The following is a 14283-nucleotide window of genomic DNA, read 5'->3' on the forward strand; positions in this document are numbered from 1 at the left end:
GTTTAGGGCGGGAATTCCCCAACCTATTATCACAAGTGTAAACTTTATGAATTAGCACACAAAAGTCTAAAATACCACTGCAGCGTTTTCCCTCCAAGACTTTATTACCGCAAATGTTTTATGAATAGAGCCCATTGATGTATACCTTGCCAATAAAGTGTTTTTTTAAAAAAAATAAAAGAAGTCTCTAAGGGTTTAAAGACTTCATAATGTGACATACACATAGCTATCACTATACTGATGTCCAACAGCATCAGAAGATTTTTTTTAATGCAATGTTAAAGTCGCAATGTGTCTGTGTTAAGAGGTAATGCACTGCAAGCAGCAAGTTACCACAACGCAACATTTTGAACGTGACTTTAACGTCGCACTGTGAACGGCCCGTAGGATTAGCATTGCAGTGCGGTAAGCTGCGTTATAAGACTTTATAAAGCAGCTCTGCAACGTGGCACTGTGAGTGCAACCTTTAGAACACAAGGAAAACACTTAACTACCTTAGGATGAGAGTAATTTTCACATATCAGCACTGCTCCCATTCATTCCTTAATAACTTTATTACTTCTTATCACAACTTAGGCCCCGTTCACACTGCACGCGTTTCGGAAACGCGTGCAGATGGCCGACACGCACGACATCAGACATTGCATAGAGTGCAATGTCTAATGTTCACACTGCATGCGTGTGCGGTCCGGGAACGCATGCTGCACGCATTTTTTGTAAAAACGCGTGGCTGTCCCATTCACTTTTCAGTGATGGGATCAGCCACGCAACGCACACAAACACGGATGGCGTGCGTTCGCATGCGTTGCGTTCCGCATGCGTGGCCATCCGCGTTTGTGATGTGAACGGGGCCTAAATTATCTATAGATTGTTATTTTCAGGACAAATTAGGCTTTTAGTGTGTGAACTTTTTTTTTTTTAGTAAATACCTTATTTTCTATGCATTTTAAAGCCTCATAAAAGGTAAAAAAAAAAATTGAAAAAACACACTTTCTCCATTTACATCCATTATAGCTTTACAATAAACAGTGCTAAGCAGGGCTGTGGAGTCGGTACAAAAATCTTCCAACTCCTCAGTTTCTGAAACCAGGACTCCGACTCCCGGTGCCCAAAATTGCCCCGACTCCACAGTCCTGGTGCCAAGTATAAGTTCTACCCACAAATTGTATTTGCTTATCCATCCTGGTTATTACAACATTTAAATTATGTCCTGAGCTCAATGTATGGTGACAGTATTGTATTTGGAAATAAAAGGTGCCTTTTTTTCTGTTTTGGTTTTTGCTTTCTCATTGTACACCACTGATGATTACAAGACCTTATTTGCAAAATGAATAGTAATATAGCCTCATGGTATACATATTTAAAAAACCAAGTTCCTAAGGTAACAATACGTGTTTTCTCTCTTATATTGTGTCACTTTGTTTTCATTTTACAAGTCTTATTTTGGGACAGAATATGCGAAAATGTAATTGCTTTTGATTCAGTTTGTGACTAAAAAGAATACACAAGACATGGGATTCAAGCTTAAAACTGTAAACTCCATTCTACAACTTATCAGGGTTAAAATGTTACCACATATGTCTCTTGTAGTTTTGCTAAGACTTTCCCAAGTTTGATCATAATTTTGAAAATTACTTTATGTTGGATTGAGTTTACCTATTTTTTATGTGACGTGTGTCCAAGCTTTAAGACACACCAAAATGTATTCTACAACTCGCCACGATTAAAAGGATACCACATGTGCCTCATTTAGTAGCAAACTGGTGGTGCACTCTCCACAACTACACTGGACGTATATATCCGTCCAGATAGGTTTAAGTGGTTAAGTTACGGTAACTCATGAATACATAGGCAAAGACCAATATTTTTAGAACAATGTACTCTGGACAGACAATGCAGTCATTTGGCCAAAATTGTATGGGCAAGAATACATGGTGAATTATTGAGCAATGCGCAGTGTGAACTCACTCTAATGCTACGTACACACATGCGACAACGATCGTTCGTTGTTAACGACGAACGATCTTTTAATTGACGAAAGAACGACCGAAGTAAAGTTAGTTCTAAAAAGTGTGTAACGATCACATCGTTAGAACGAACGTTACACCACGTAAAAGCACTTAATGCGCCTGCGCATAAAATTGTAAAATTCCATGGAGAAAAAGTGAAATGCGCATGTCCAGCCTGGTACGAACGATCGTTTCCAACGATGTACTACTTTTGCAAACGATCGTCGTTGGGAAAAATCCGCCGAGACAGAACTTTCTTTTGTAGCGATTTGGCTCGTTCGTCGTTAGACTTAATAGTCGGTGGTTCGTTTTTTGTAACGATCGTCGTTGGTAAAGATCGGGGAACGATCGTTACAAACGACTATAGTCGCATGTGTGTACGCACCTTAACTGATGACAGAGACTAGCATACATAGAAATCCAGCTGAGAGTTTCTGCCATGGGTGTAATACCTGGTATTATGGCCCATACTCACGGGCTACAATTGTCGCCGCAACACGCGGCGCGCGAGTGTTGCGGCGACAGGTCGCCTGTGAGTATGAGGCGTTGCATGGGCGCGCACCCCGAACCGTTGCTGATGTCGCCAGGCGATTGAACCGGTCAATCGCCTAGCAACAGTTGCCGCCGCAACTTCGCCGCTAGTCAGCAACCCCATAGCCGGCGCACTGAGTTTCCGGTGGGGAAGAGGAACGTCGGCGACAGCTTCTGTCGCACCACTAGTCCCTCTTCCGCAGTGTGTATGCGGAGGGACGTGACGACGAGCTGTCGCGCACATGCTCCCGTGTGCTAGCGACATGCAGTTTTGGTTGCCCGTGAGTATGGGCCATAAAAGACAATGGCGTACTCGCTATTACCATAGAAGGGAATTTTTTTTTTCAACCTAGATTATAGGAGATGACATATTGTGTACTGAAAGAGGAACTGCAGTAAAAATAACCTAGTAAATAAAAATTGCTTAATTTCTTTGCACTTCATTTATAAAATTAGTCAGTGTTTGCCCTTGGTATATTTTTCCTCACCAATTTACATTCAGAAATTTATTACAGGTGATGTCATCTTTAGTTCTGTCAAGTGCACCTATATGGAATGTTTGTTTCTGATAATTCCAAAGCCAGTGAAAAAGAATGCTCTCGGAAAATTCCACATAGCTAAACCGCCTAGGCTAAGCATCACTGGGAGGGTGGGGCTAGATACCAATACATAGCTATAGGAAGTGTATGATGCTGAAAGCAAGAAAATTACCGTAAAAGTGGGTATCCTGCGTGATACACTGCATTCTACTATGACACTACAGTGTCTCTAATTCCTCACATGTCTACAGGTATATGCAGTCAAAAAATAAACAGGAACCAATTAAAGGATTAGGGAAGTAATAAATGAATATAATACATGTTAAAAATGCAAATAAAATAGACACATGAACAAAAGACTATTTAAAATACACATAATTTAATAGAAAATTACACAAAAAGGAAACCCTGCACAAAACATTTTTGAAACGTGAACAGTTAAAAAGAAAAGTCAATTTTACAACAATGCTTGGTTAAAACAAATTACATAACATACTAGCATGTCATTAATCTTAAATAATAAATGTTTACACTGCAACATAACACCTGTGTAATGCACTTGTGTCTATACTTTAAATAATTATCAAAAAACATACAAAAAAAAAAAAAAGTTATATGCGAATATATACAGAATAGTTCACTCTGAAGAAGTGACAGTATACCAGGCTTCATTTAAATAGATAATTCTCAATATACATGATGCATCCGATCCATGCAAAACATTTCTTTTCACTTGATTAATTTGCTACATTTTCTGATGCCTAAAAGTAAAAGAAAAAAAAAATTACTGATGATTATATTTTGTAACTAAATTCATGAAACCCTTCACCAAAAAGATTTTGCCATCTATTTGGGAAGGGGCCCTACAGTAATGCTGGGAATACACGGTACGTTTTTGGGGCTCGATTCTGCCGCCCGATCGATTCCCCACTCAATTTCGCGCATGATTCTCTTATCTTCTATTTGCTTTTCTTATCTTTTCCCATTGTTCCCTATGCAAAATAGAACACGGAATCGATCGGGCGGGAGATCAGACATGTCGGAAATGATCAATCGAGCCATCTTAAAGTGAACCTAAAGTCACTTAAAAAAAACGAGATTAACTCACCTGGGGCTTCCCTCAGCCCCCTGCAGACGATCGGTGCCCTCGCAGCTCCGCTCCGATGTCCCAGGACCCGCCGGCGAGCACTTCCGTCCTGGCCGCAATAGCAGCATAGGGGGCGATATACAGGCTGGGAACGCGAACAATCACTCGCGTTCCCATCCCTGTCGGCCGGTGACGGCCAAACCGGAAGTGCTCGCCGGCGGGTCCTGGGACATCGGAGCGGAGCTGCGAGGGCACCGATCGTCTGCAGGGGGCTGAGGGAAGCCCCAGGTGAGTTAATCTCGTTTTGTTTAAGTGACTTTAGGTTCACTTTAATGGCTCAAAAACGTACTGTGTATTCCCAGCGTAAGGCCTCTTGCACACTGTACGCGATTCCGATTCAGATTCCGCTTTTTAATCAGTTTTACATCCGATTCAGATTCTGATTTGCAGTTTGCTCCCTGCACACTGCAAATCTGAATCTGAATCGGATGTAAAAACTGATTAAAAAGCGGAATCTGAATCGGAATCGCGTGCAGTGTGCAAGAGGCCTAAGAGTTGTTAAACTGATCTGTTTTACCACAGGAATCTGTATTTAAAGGGAACTTAAAGTGAGGCTTCCACATGGATTTCCTAAGTAATACCAGTTGCCCAGGTGATCCTGCTAATCTTTTTGGCTGCAATAGTGACTGAGTCACACACCTGAAACAAGCATGCAGCTAATCCAGTCAGACTTCAGTCAGAGCACATGATCTGCAGGCTTGTTCAGGGTCTATGGCTTAAAGTATTAAAAGCAGAGGATCTGCAGGACAGCCAGGCAATATGCATTTTTTAAAAGGAAATAAATATGGCAGCCTCTATATCCCTCTTGCTTTACGTTCCCTTTAAAGTAAAACAAACAAACAAACAACAACAAAACAACAAACAAACAAACAAACAAACACAGAACATTTATATCGCGCTTTTCTCCTGGCGGACTCAAAGCGCCAGAGCTGCAGCCACTAGGACGCGCTCTATAGGCAGTAGCAGTGTTAGGGAGACTCGCCCAAGGTCTCCTACTGAATAGGTGCTGGCTTACTGAACAAGCAGAGCCGAGATTCGAACCCAGGTCTCCTGTGTCAGAGGCAGAGCCCTTAACCATTACACTATCCAGCCATTACCTGTAACTGTAAGGGAGGGGAAAAAAAAAAAAAGTTTCCGAGGGGGAACTTGCCTCAGGAGGTGGAAGTATCTGGTTCCTATTGAAGCTTCCCTGTCTCCCTCCGACAGCCCGATCGGGCGATTGCAGCTCAGAGGAGAAGCAGACTACAATATTTACATCTGCGCTCCAGCGCAAGCAGAGTCGTGGCTCCCCACTCGGGCTCTGGCGGAAACAGCTGAACCCAATTGCGTCTGTTCTAATGCACAGGCGGATCTTCGGGGGGTCTCAGCGCTGGATCCCCTCTGTTGCAGAGGACGTGGGAAGCCTCTTTAGGATCCAGACGCTTCCCCCTACCAAGGTAAGTACTAGCCAGGGACTTTTTCCCTTACAAGTTTAATTGGCTTGGATGCTTTCCTTGCATTGACATTCCATTCTATAATTGCTAGGTAATTCCCAGCAGAGTTGATCAAGGATTTTATATGCTTGCTACATACATTTGGGATGAATTATTGCCCTTAAAGAGAACCAGAGATGAAGCACCCTCTTGTATTTTACCTTATAAATCAGTGGGAACATGACAGTAAACACCTAATCTGCTCTTTGTTTCATTGTTCTCTGTTTAATCTGACTGTTATCACCTCTGATAAGAATCCCCGACTGAGCACTCAGTCTAGCTTTGCTACGGAAAGATTATAGCTGAGTCTGTCTTCTCTGGTGTCTTTTCAAGCCCAAGCCTGCCCCCTTGTGGCTCTGCTATAATTATTCCCTGCAAAGCCAAACTGAAGGCTCAGTCCGGGATTCTTATCACAGCTGATAACAGACACTTTTAGCAGTGAGGATGAAACAGAGAGCATGGTAAGTGTTTTCTCTAATGTTCTTACTGATATATATGGTAAAATACACAAGGGTGTTTCGTCTCTGGCTCCCTTTAAAGTGGACCTGAACTCTTGAACAGGACAAGTAAAACAGAACAGAAATGCACCCTGTATGAATTTTAAGAGTTTAGCCTGTGTAATTCCCCCTCATTTGTGTCTAATCACTAGTTGTAATTTGATCCTCTCCGGTGTCATATGACTAACTATGGCAGATAAGCCCATTTGAAAGCACAGGCTGTAAACAATATGTCTACTTCCATGAATAAGGAAGTACAAACTGTGCAGATTTTAGGATTTGTATCAGCTGTAACAACAACATGTTTTTTTATTAAAGGTTATTATGCGGTTGTGTATCTTTTAGAGCAGAGAGAGGACGCTCTGAGTTCAGGTCCGCTTTAAAGCAGCAGGGTCAGCTATGCTATGTCAGGAAAAAAAAAAAAAACACATATGTAAGTAGATAAATACATAATATACTTGCATAACAGATATATTGCACTGTCCAGGTTTTGGTTTCAATTCAATTTCAGTGAATTTTATATAGTAGATTAAAAGAATTCTGTTCCTGACAGTCACCATCTTTTTCCCTAAGTCTGAAGCCACACTCTCCAGTAAAAGTTTCCTTTATTCAACACGTTGCAGCAGATACAAACAACTGGCCCTGGTCTACAGCTGTTTCATGTGCTTAACCACGCCTCTTCAGGACACACGGGGCCTGAACAGAGCCAGGCTGACTGATATAAGACAATTAGAGCAGAGACATTTCTGAATAGACAGAATATAGAGTGCTTGCAAGACAGGGTGAGATTCCTGGCAGCATTATAAACACAATGCAGTGTTTAAATGGAATTTGATTTTGTGGCCGACAATCCTGCTTTAAAGGACTCCTGAAGTAAAAAGGAATATGGAGGCTGACATTTATTTTCTTTTAACCTACACCAGTTGCCTACCATCCTGCTGATCTGCTTGGCTGCTGTAGTGTCTGAATCACAAACCTGAAACAAGCACGTGACTAATCCAGTCAGACTTTAGTCAGAAACACCTGATCTGCATGCTTGTTCCGTGTCACCTCCAGCATCCATCTCAAAACCTTTGGAGACAAAGCATTCTGTCATGCTGCTCCTACACTCTGGAACTCCTTGCCACACACAATCAGGACATCTCAATTTAAAGGGAACCTGAAGTGAGAGGTATACGGAAGCTGCCATATACATTTCCTTTTAAGCAATGCCAGTTGCCTGGCTGTCCTGATGATCCTTTGCCTCTAATAATTTTAGGCATAGACCCTGAACAAGCATGCAGCAGATCAGGTGTTTGACATTTTTTGTCAGATCGGACAAGATTGTCTGAATGCTTGTTCCTGGAGTAATTCAGGCACGACTGCAGCCAGAATATGTTGGCACATTATAAATCAATGATAATAATGTAAATAGATCAGCAGGCTGCCAGGCAACTGGTATTGTTTAAAAGGAAATAAATATGGCAGTCTCCATATACTTCTCGCCAAACTGAAAAAGTCCAAACTGAAAAGCCATCTGTTTAGTGTGGCATTTATAAACACCTGGCAAATTACTCTGTAACACAGCCCACCATGCAACTATGTATTGATCTGAGAAATATCTATGCGCTTTGAGACCTATGGGTAAAAAAAAAAAAAAAAAAAAAAAAAAAAAAAAAAGCTTTACAAATGTTATTGTACTGTATTATGGTTTACGAATAAAACTCTTGCACAGGACAGAAAGAAAACAGAGAAATACACCCTGTATGCATTAAGGGCTCGTTTCCACTATCGCGAATCTGCATGCATCCAACGCATGCAGATCCGCACATGTAATACAAGTGGATGGGCCTGTTTCCACTGTAGCGTTGTTGAGGTGCGTTTTTTTCAGCGTGAAAAAAACGCACAAAAGAGCCAACGATTTCGCCTGCGTCGGGAATCCGTGCGAATCGCCGCTAATGTATTTAATAGTAAAAACGCATGCGTTTGTTACATGCGTTTTTACCCGCGATTTCGCGTGCGATTTCGCACCTTTTTCAATTTTATTTAGCCCTGGCAGTGTCATGGTTAATTTCGCATGGCACCCTGCCATGCGAAATCGCAGGCGAAATCGCGGGTAAAAACGCATGTGGAAACGCATCCGCATGCGTTTTTACAAGCGTCGGAATGCGGCCGAAATCGCGTCGCAACAGTGGAAACAAGCCCTTAGAGAGTTTAGCCTAATTCTCTCCCCCCATCTGTATCTAATCACAAGTTGTAATTTGATCTCTCCCACGTCACCTGATTTCCATGGCAGATAAGCTAATTTGAAAGCACAGGATGTTCACAATGTGTCTGCTTCCATGAAGCAGGAAGTAGATACAAATCCTGCACTAAATCTGCAGTGTATAAGCTGTAACAAAGAAAGGGTTTTTTTTAAAGGGTATTATGCTGTTGCACATCTTTTAGAGCAGAAAGTCCTGTGAAAAAAAGAACTTTAATTTTTCAGTATATAGTGTAAAAGAGGCCATAGGGAAACGTACACTGGACTGCGCATCAGTTATCCTTTCAGTTACAACCGACAGCAACTGATGCAGTGTAAAAGGACCATAAGCCTAGTGAGGATTTTCTGTCTTTCCCTGGATCAACTTGGATATGTGAGGGCGCAGGAAAGAAAGGTAACTAATGTTTTTGTTTATTTTTATTACTCTGGTTGGACTGTTTGGACAGTCTTTTGTTCTACCAAACTAAGTAACTTTGTTTCTCTTCAGGACAGCTGATGCTGCATTTGCTTTGCTGGAGAACTACATTTAGATAAAGTTAACAGTACTCTCAGGTGTTTGAATGCAAAATAATAAAAAAGTGGACACAGGCTAATCCTGATGCTACGTACACACATGCGACAACGATCGTTCGTTAAGAACGACGAACGAACTTTTAATTGATGAAAGAACGACCTAAGTAAAGGTAGTTTTAAAATGTGTGTAACGATCTGATCGTTAGAACGAACGTTACATCACAGAAAGCAACTATTGCGCCTGCGCATAAAAATGAGAAGTTCCATGGAGAAATAGTGAAATGCGCATGTCAAGCCTAGTACGAACGATCGTTTCCAACGATGTACTACTTTTGCAAACGATCGTCGTTGGTTAAAATCCGCCGAGACAGAACTTTCTTTTGTAGCGATTTGGCTCGTTCGTCGTTTGCCTTAATAGTCGGTGGTTCGTTTTTTGTAACGATCGTCGTTGGTAAAGATCGGGGAACGATCGTTACAAACGACTATAGTCGCATGTGTGTACGCACCTTAAGGCTTTGTAAACAAGCTAGAAGGCTTTTGATCAACCTGGCCATTCAGGACCACCTCTGTCAAGAATCTAGCATGTGTATGGTAACACTGATGGGATACTGAGTGATAGATCATCTTAGCCAACTGCAGGCCTGAATCCATTTCCCCTCCTGCTTTGTTGTCCCCCCACCTCCTTTAAGGCTAGCAAAGCATTTGTAAAACATTTGACGCTGTGAAATATAGCCCAAGGGATCAAGTCCAGAAACCTGCTGGCGACGGTCCTCAAATGTGTCTAAGAGGCTTCAGTAGGATTAGTATTGTATGTACCAAGGTTTCTTTTATAATGTTACATGTCAGTTTAACTACACTTTTAGGGTCCGTTTCGATTTGAGTTAATTCCCCCATGAGAATTCGGACGGGGAAACACAGCCTGTTGAAATCAATAGGCTGCTGTCAAATTTGCATGCGGGGCGGGGGGGGGGGGGGGGGGGGGGGGAGATCTGTCTGCATTTAATCTTAGAATGTATGTGAATTACCAAAGTTGGGCATAGCATAAAAGGGCAATTATACAAGTGTAATTGCCTTGGACTATAAATAGTAATAAAAATATAGCCATAAAAAAAAAAAAAAAAAAAGGATGCTTTAGTAATTGTTATTGTGTGGTGATGGGGTTGGTTGGTTAGCAGTCTGGCAGCAGTATTCTGTATCAGCTGTAGGCGGTACAAGACCTTTTTTGGAAGGCCAGTGTAGAGAGCATTGCAGTAGTCCAGTCGGGAGGTAATGAAGGCATGAACTAAAGTTGTTAGATCTTCTGGGGGGATGAGGTGCTTGATTTTTGCGATGTTCTTAAGGTGAAAATAGGATGATTTCACCACAGCAGAGATGTGAGTTCTGAAGTTCAAATCCCCATCAATTAGAACTCCCAGGCTACGCACATGATCAGAGCTGCGTAGATCCGTGCCTCCAATTCCCAGTGGTGAAGACTGCAAGTTAAGTTGTTTTGTTGTCATGCGCTGCCCTCCGATCAGGACTTCAGTTTTGTCTTCATTCAGTTTCAGCCAGTTGTCATTCATCCATTGCTGTAGTTCACGTAAGCAGGCGTTAATAGTTAGAGTTGGGTCTGTCACACCAGGCTTAAAGGAAAGCTATAGTTGGGTGTCGTCCACATAGCAGTGGTATGTCAGGCCATGTTTTTGGATTAGTTTTCCAAGCGGTAACATGTCAATCGTGAAAAGCAGGGGAGAGAGGATTGAGCCCTGGGGCACCCCATACTTAAGTGGTACAGGGGTGGACAGGAAGGGCCCCATAGACACTTTTTGGGTTCTGCCATTCAAGAAGGATTGGAACCACTGAAGAACTATGCCATCAATGCCGCAGTATTCCTGTAGCCTGTTTATCAAGATGTCATGGTCAACTGTATCAAAGGCTGCAGAAAGGTCTAGCAGTATGAGGATCGAGCACTCTCCTCTGTCTCTTGCCATGAGCAGGTGGTTGCATATTTGGATGAGGGCAGTTTCAGTGCTGTGGCGTTTCCTGAAGCCAGACTGGAATAGGGCATAACTGTTTTGTAGTATTTTGGCTTCTAGCTGGAGGTATACAGCTTTTTCAATTAGCTTGCCCAGAAAGGGGAGGTTAGAGACGGGTCTGTAGCTGGTCATTGCATCTGGGTCCAGGGAGGGTTTTTTGACGAGAGGCCTGATGATTGCTTCCTTCAGTAAAGCAGGAAATATCCCTGATTGTAAGGAAAAGTTAATTTTGAGGAATACCGGTACAAACAGGTCGGGGCAGTTCAACATGAACTGTGTTGGGCCAGGATCCAGGTCACAGGTAGTTAGGCGGAGGTGAAGGACGATGCTTGATGTGACTTCTTCATCAATTTCTTGTAGATGGTTTGCTCAGTTGTGCTAAGCAAATGCAAATTTGGAACCTGCACGATTTTTTCCTGGATTGCGACATAGCGGATGCTGATGGAACCAATGCAAGCCTGTGAACAGAGTGTCCGTTCTCACAAGGTTTGCCGCAGCGCACATTCCTGCTCTACTTACCTGTCTTCAGTAATCTCAGGTCCTCCGCTGCTGCTGCCACACTGCATGGGACACTTGGCCGGTATATAGATGAGAGTCTAGGCAGTAACTCCGATTTCACTGCCAAAAAACAATGAGAATCCTGCTAGCAACAGGGAGGATTCACACTGGTTCACTGAGTGCGAGCAATGAGAATACTCTGTTGCTAGGAAGGATTCTCATTGCAATTCAATGTGAGCCGGCTTCTACCAGGACTCCTATCTATATACTGGCAAGTGTCCCTGCAATGGAGCAGAGTGTTGGTGGCAGCAGGATAGAACGGTGGCAGGGACCCGAATGGTGTTGGCAACAGATGCACAACAGTGAGTTGTGGGGACATGTCGAACACACGATGGTGCACAACATATCCGCTCAGGATAGACTGTAAACTTACCATTGTGCATCCAGTTTCATTGCTGTGCAGTTTTCAGGAGACCTGATCTATAAATCTTAAAGGGAAGGTCCAAGCAAAAAAAAAAAATGAGTTTCACTTACCTGGGGCTTCTACCAGCCCCATGCAGCCATCCTGTGCCCTTGTAGTCACTCACTGCTGCTCCAGTCCCCCGCTGGCAGCGTTCTGACCTCAGAGGTCAGGGCCGAATTGCGTACATTTTTACACATTTCGGCTAGTGCAGGAACATTAACACATACATTTTTACGCGTTAGTGGTGAAACACGTACATTTTTGTTCCTGCACTAGCTGGAATGCGTAAAAATGTATGCAATGTGGCCCTGACCTCCGAGGTCAGAAAGCTGCCAGCGGGGGACTGGAGCAGCAGTGAGTGACTACGAGGGCACAGGAGGGCTACATGGGGCTGGTAGTAGCCCCAGGTAAGTGAAACTCATTTTTTTTTTTTTGCTTGGACCTTCCCTTTAAAGGATACCCGAAGTGACATGTGACATGATGAGATAGACATGGACTTGTACAGTGCCTAACACACTAATAACTATGCGGTGTTCCTTTTTTATTTCTCTGTCTGAAAGAGTTAAATATCAGGTATGTAAGTGGCTGACTCAGTCCTGACTCAGACAGGAAGTGACTACAGTGTGACCCTCACTGATAAGAAATTCCCCCTTTATTACCTCTTTCTTGCTCTCAGGAGCCCATTTTCTGCTAGGAAAGTGTTTTATAGTTGGAATTTCTTAGTGAGGGTCACACTGTAGTCACTTCCTGTCTGAGTCAGGACTGAGTAAGCCACTTACATACCTGATATTTAACTCTTTCAGGCAGAGAAAGAAAAAAAAGGAACACAGGATAGTTATTTGTGTGCTAGGCACTGTACATACACATGTCTATCTCATGTCACTTCGGGTTTCCTTTAAGGATTTTGATGATGCTGTGATCCACTAGCGATATGCCTCCGTGGTCCATGCTCTGCTTTCCAATAGTCTCAGTCTTTTTACTACATCCTCCATAACAAAATAAAGAGGCAACAGAAACAGCTAACTGCGCCCTTACAATTACTGTGAGCAGTGGACAAACCTGGAAGCTCCAGCACAGAGTTCTCATCGCTGGAGTTTCTGACAGATGCAAGACTGTGGTCTAACTCCAGAAAGTGATTAATCATTTGTGTTTGCATTTTTTCTATAGGGATCAACAAAGGGATTTAAAAAAATATTGCTGATTAAACAGTCAAGCTAATTAATTGGTTCATTTATATGCAGAATGTCAGGGACAATAATGAATGCTGCTGTGGTCAAACACAGATATCTTAGCAAAAGCCATGTACAGTTAAGCCTCAGAAAGAATTAGTATTTAGAGAAAGACTGAACTGTGGTGAAAAACCCCTACCTGCAATATAGTACAGGCACAGGATGAATCAGATATAAGAAGCAGTGTAGAGATAACATAGGCCTTTCCAACAGCTCTCATTTTAAATTTTGAATATCTTAAAGAGAGCCTGTACTGAGTAAAAATATTTAAACTAAACACGAGGTAACTTCAAATGAACATTGCATAGTTACCTTGCCATCAGTTCCTCTCAGAAGCTCACCATTCTCTTCTGACAATCCCTTCCAGTTCTGACAATATTTTGTCAGATCTGAAATATATCAGTTGCTGTCAGTAAAATCAGTTGCTGTCAGTTATAGCTGAGAGGAAAACTGATGTACCAGGTAATGGCCATGTTTCCCTATGGCTCAAGTGGGCGATGTTACAGTTTAACTGTGCTGACTAGAAAGATGTTATGGGGTAATAGCCATTTTCAAAATGGAGGACAGAAAATTCCCTTGATCACAGTGAACAAACAGGACACAGGACAGGAGAAAGACACTGAGCAGTAGACTACACGGAAGGCAAGTATGACTTGTGTATGCTTATTTTGACTTTTAATTTTCAGTTCAGGTTTTCTTTAAGAATATAGGTTTGCTTGGGCCGCCCCTCTTTAAAGGGAACCTAAACAGAGAGATATGGATTTTTCCTTTTAAAATAATACCAGTTGCCTGACACTCCTGCTGATTCTCTGTCTCTAAAGCCCAATCTACACGATACGATTCGATTACGATTCTATTTACGATCAGATTAAATCCAACATGTCAGATCGGGATTCGATTCAATTAGATTTGCCATTGTTTTGCAATGGCAAATCGAATTGAATCGAATCCCGATGGGACATGTCGAATTTAAATCGGATCTAAATAGAATCGTAATCGAATCGTACAAAGAATCGTATCGTGTAGATTGGGCTTAATACTTGTAGCCACAGCCCCTAAACAAGCATTCACTTTTTGCTAAGAATTATTTTATTCTAACTGCATTTTAACAGGAAGTTTTCGGCCATC

General features: G+C 42.3%; 1 protein-coding gene across 1 annotated transcript in view; it reads left to right on the top strand.

Annotated features, from left to right (window-relative positions):
• Window positions 1–8722: 8722 nt before the first annotated feature.
• The window catches only part of BORA (BORA aurora kinase A activator), a 65831-nt gene continuing 60270 nt past the window's right edge, over window positions 8723–14283 (top strand). Inside the window, exon 1 of the mRNA XM_068267846.1 lies at window positions 8723–8831. Within this exon, the coding sequence (XP_068123947.1) occupies window positions 8745–8831 (87 nt within the window). The 5' untranslated portion in view covers window positions 8723–8744. The remainder of the gene's footprint in view (window positions 8832–14283) is intronic.

This window comes from Hyperolius riggenbachi, chromosome 2, assembly GCF_040937935.1.
Source record: "Hyperolius riggenbachi isolate aHypRig1 chromosome 2, aHypRig1.pri, whole genome shotgun sequence".
Lineage (NCBI taxonomy): Eukaryota > Metazoa > Chordata > Amphibia > Anura > Hyperoliidae > Hyperolius > Hyperolius riggenbachi.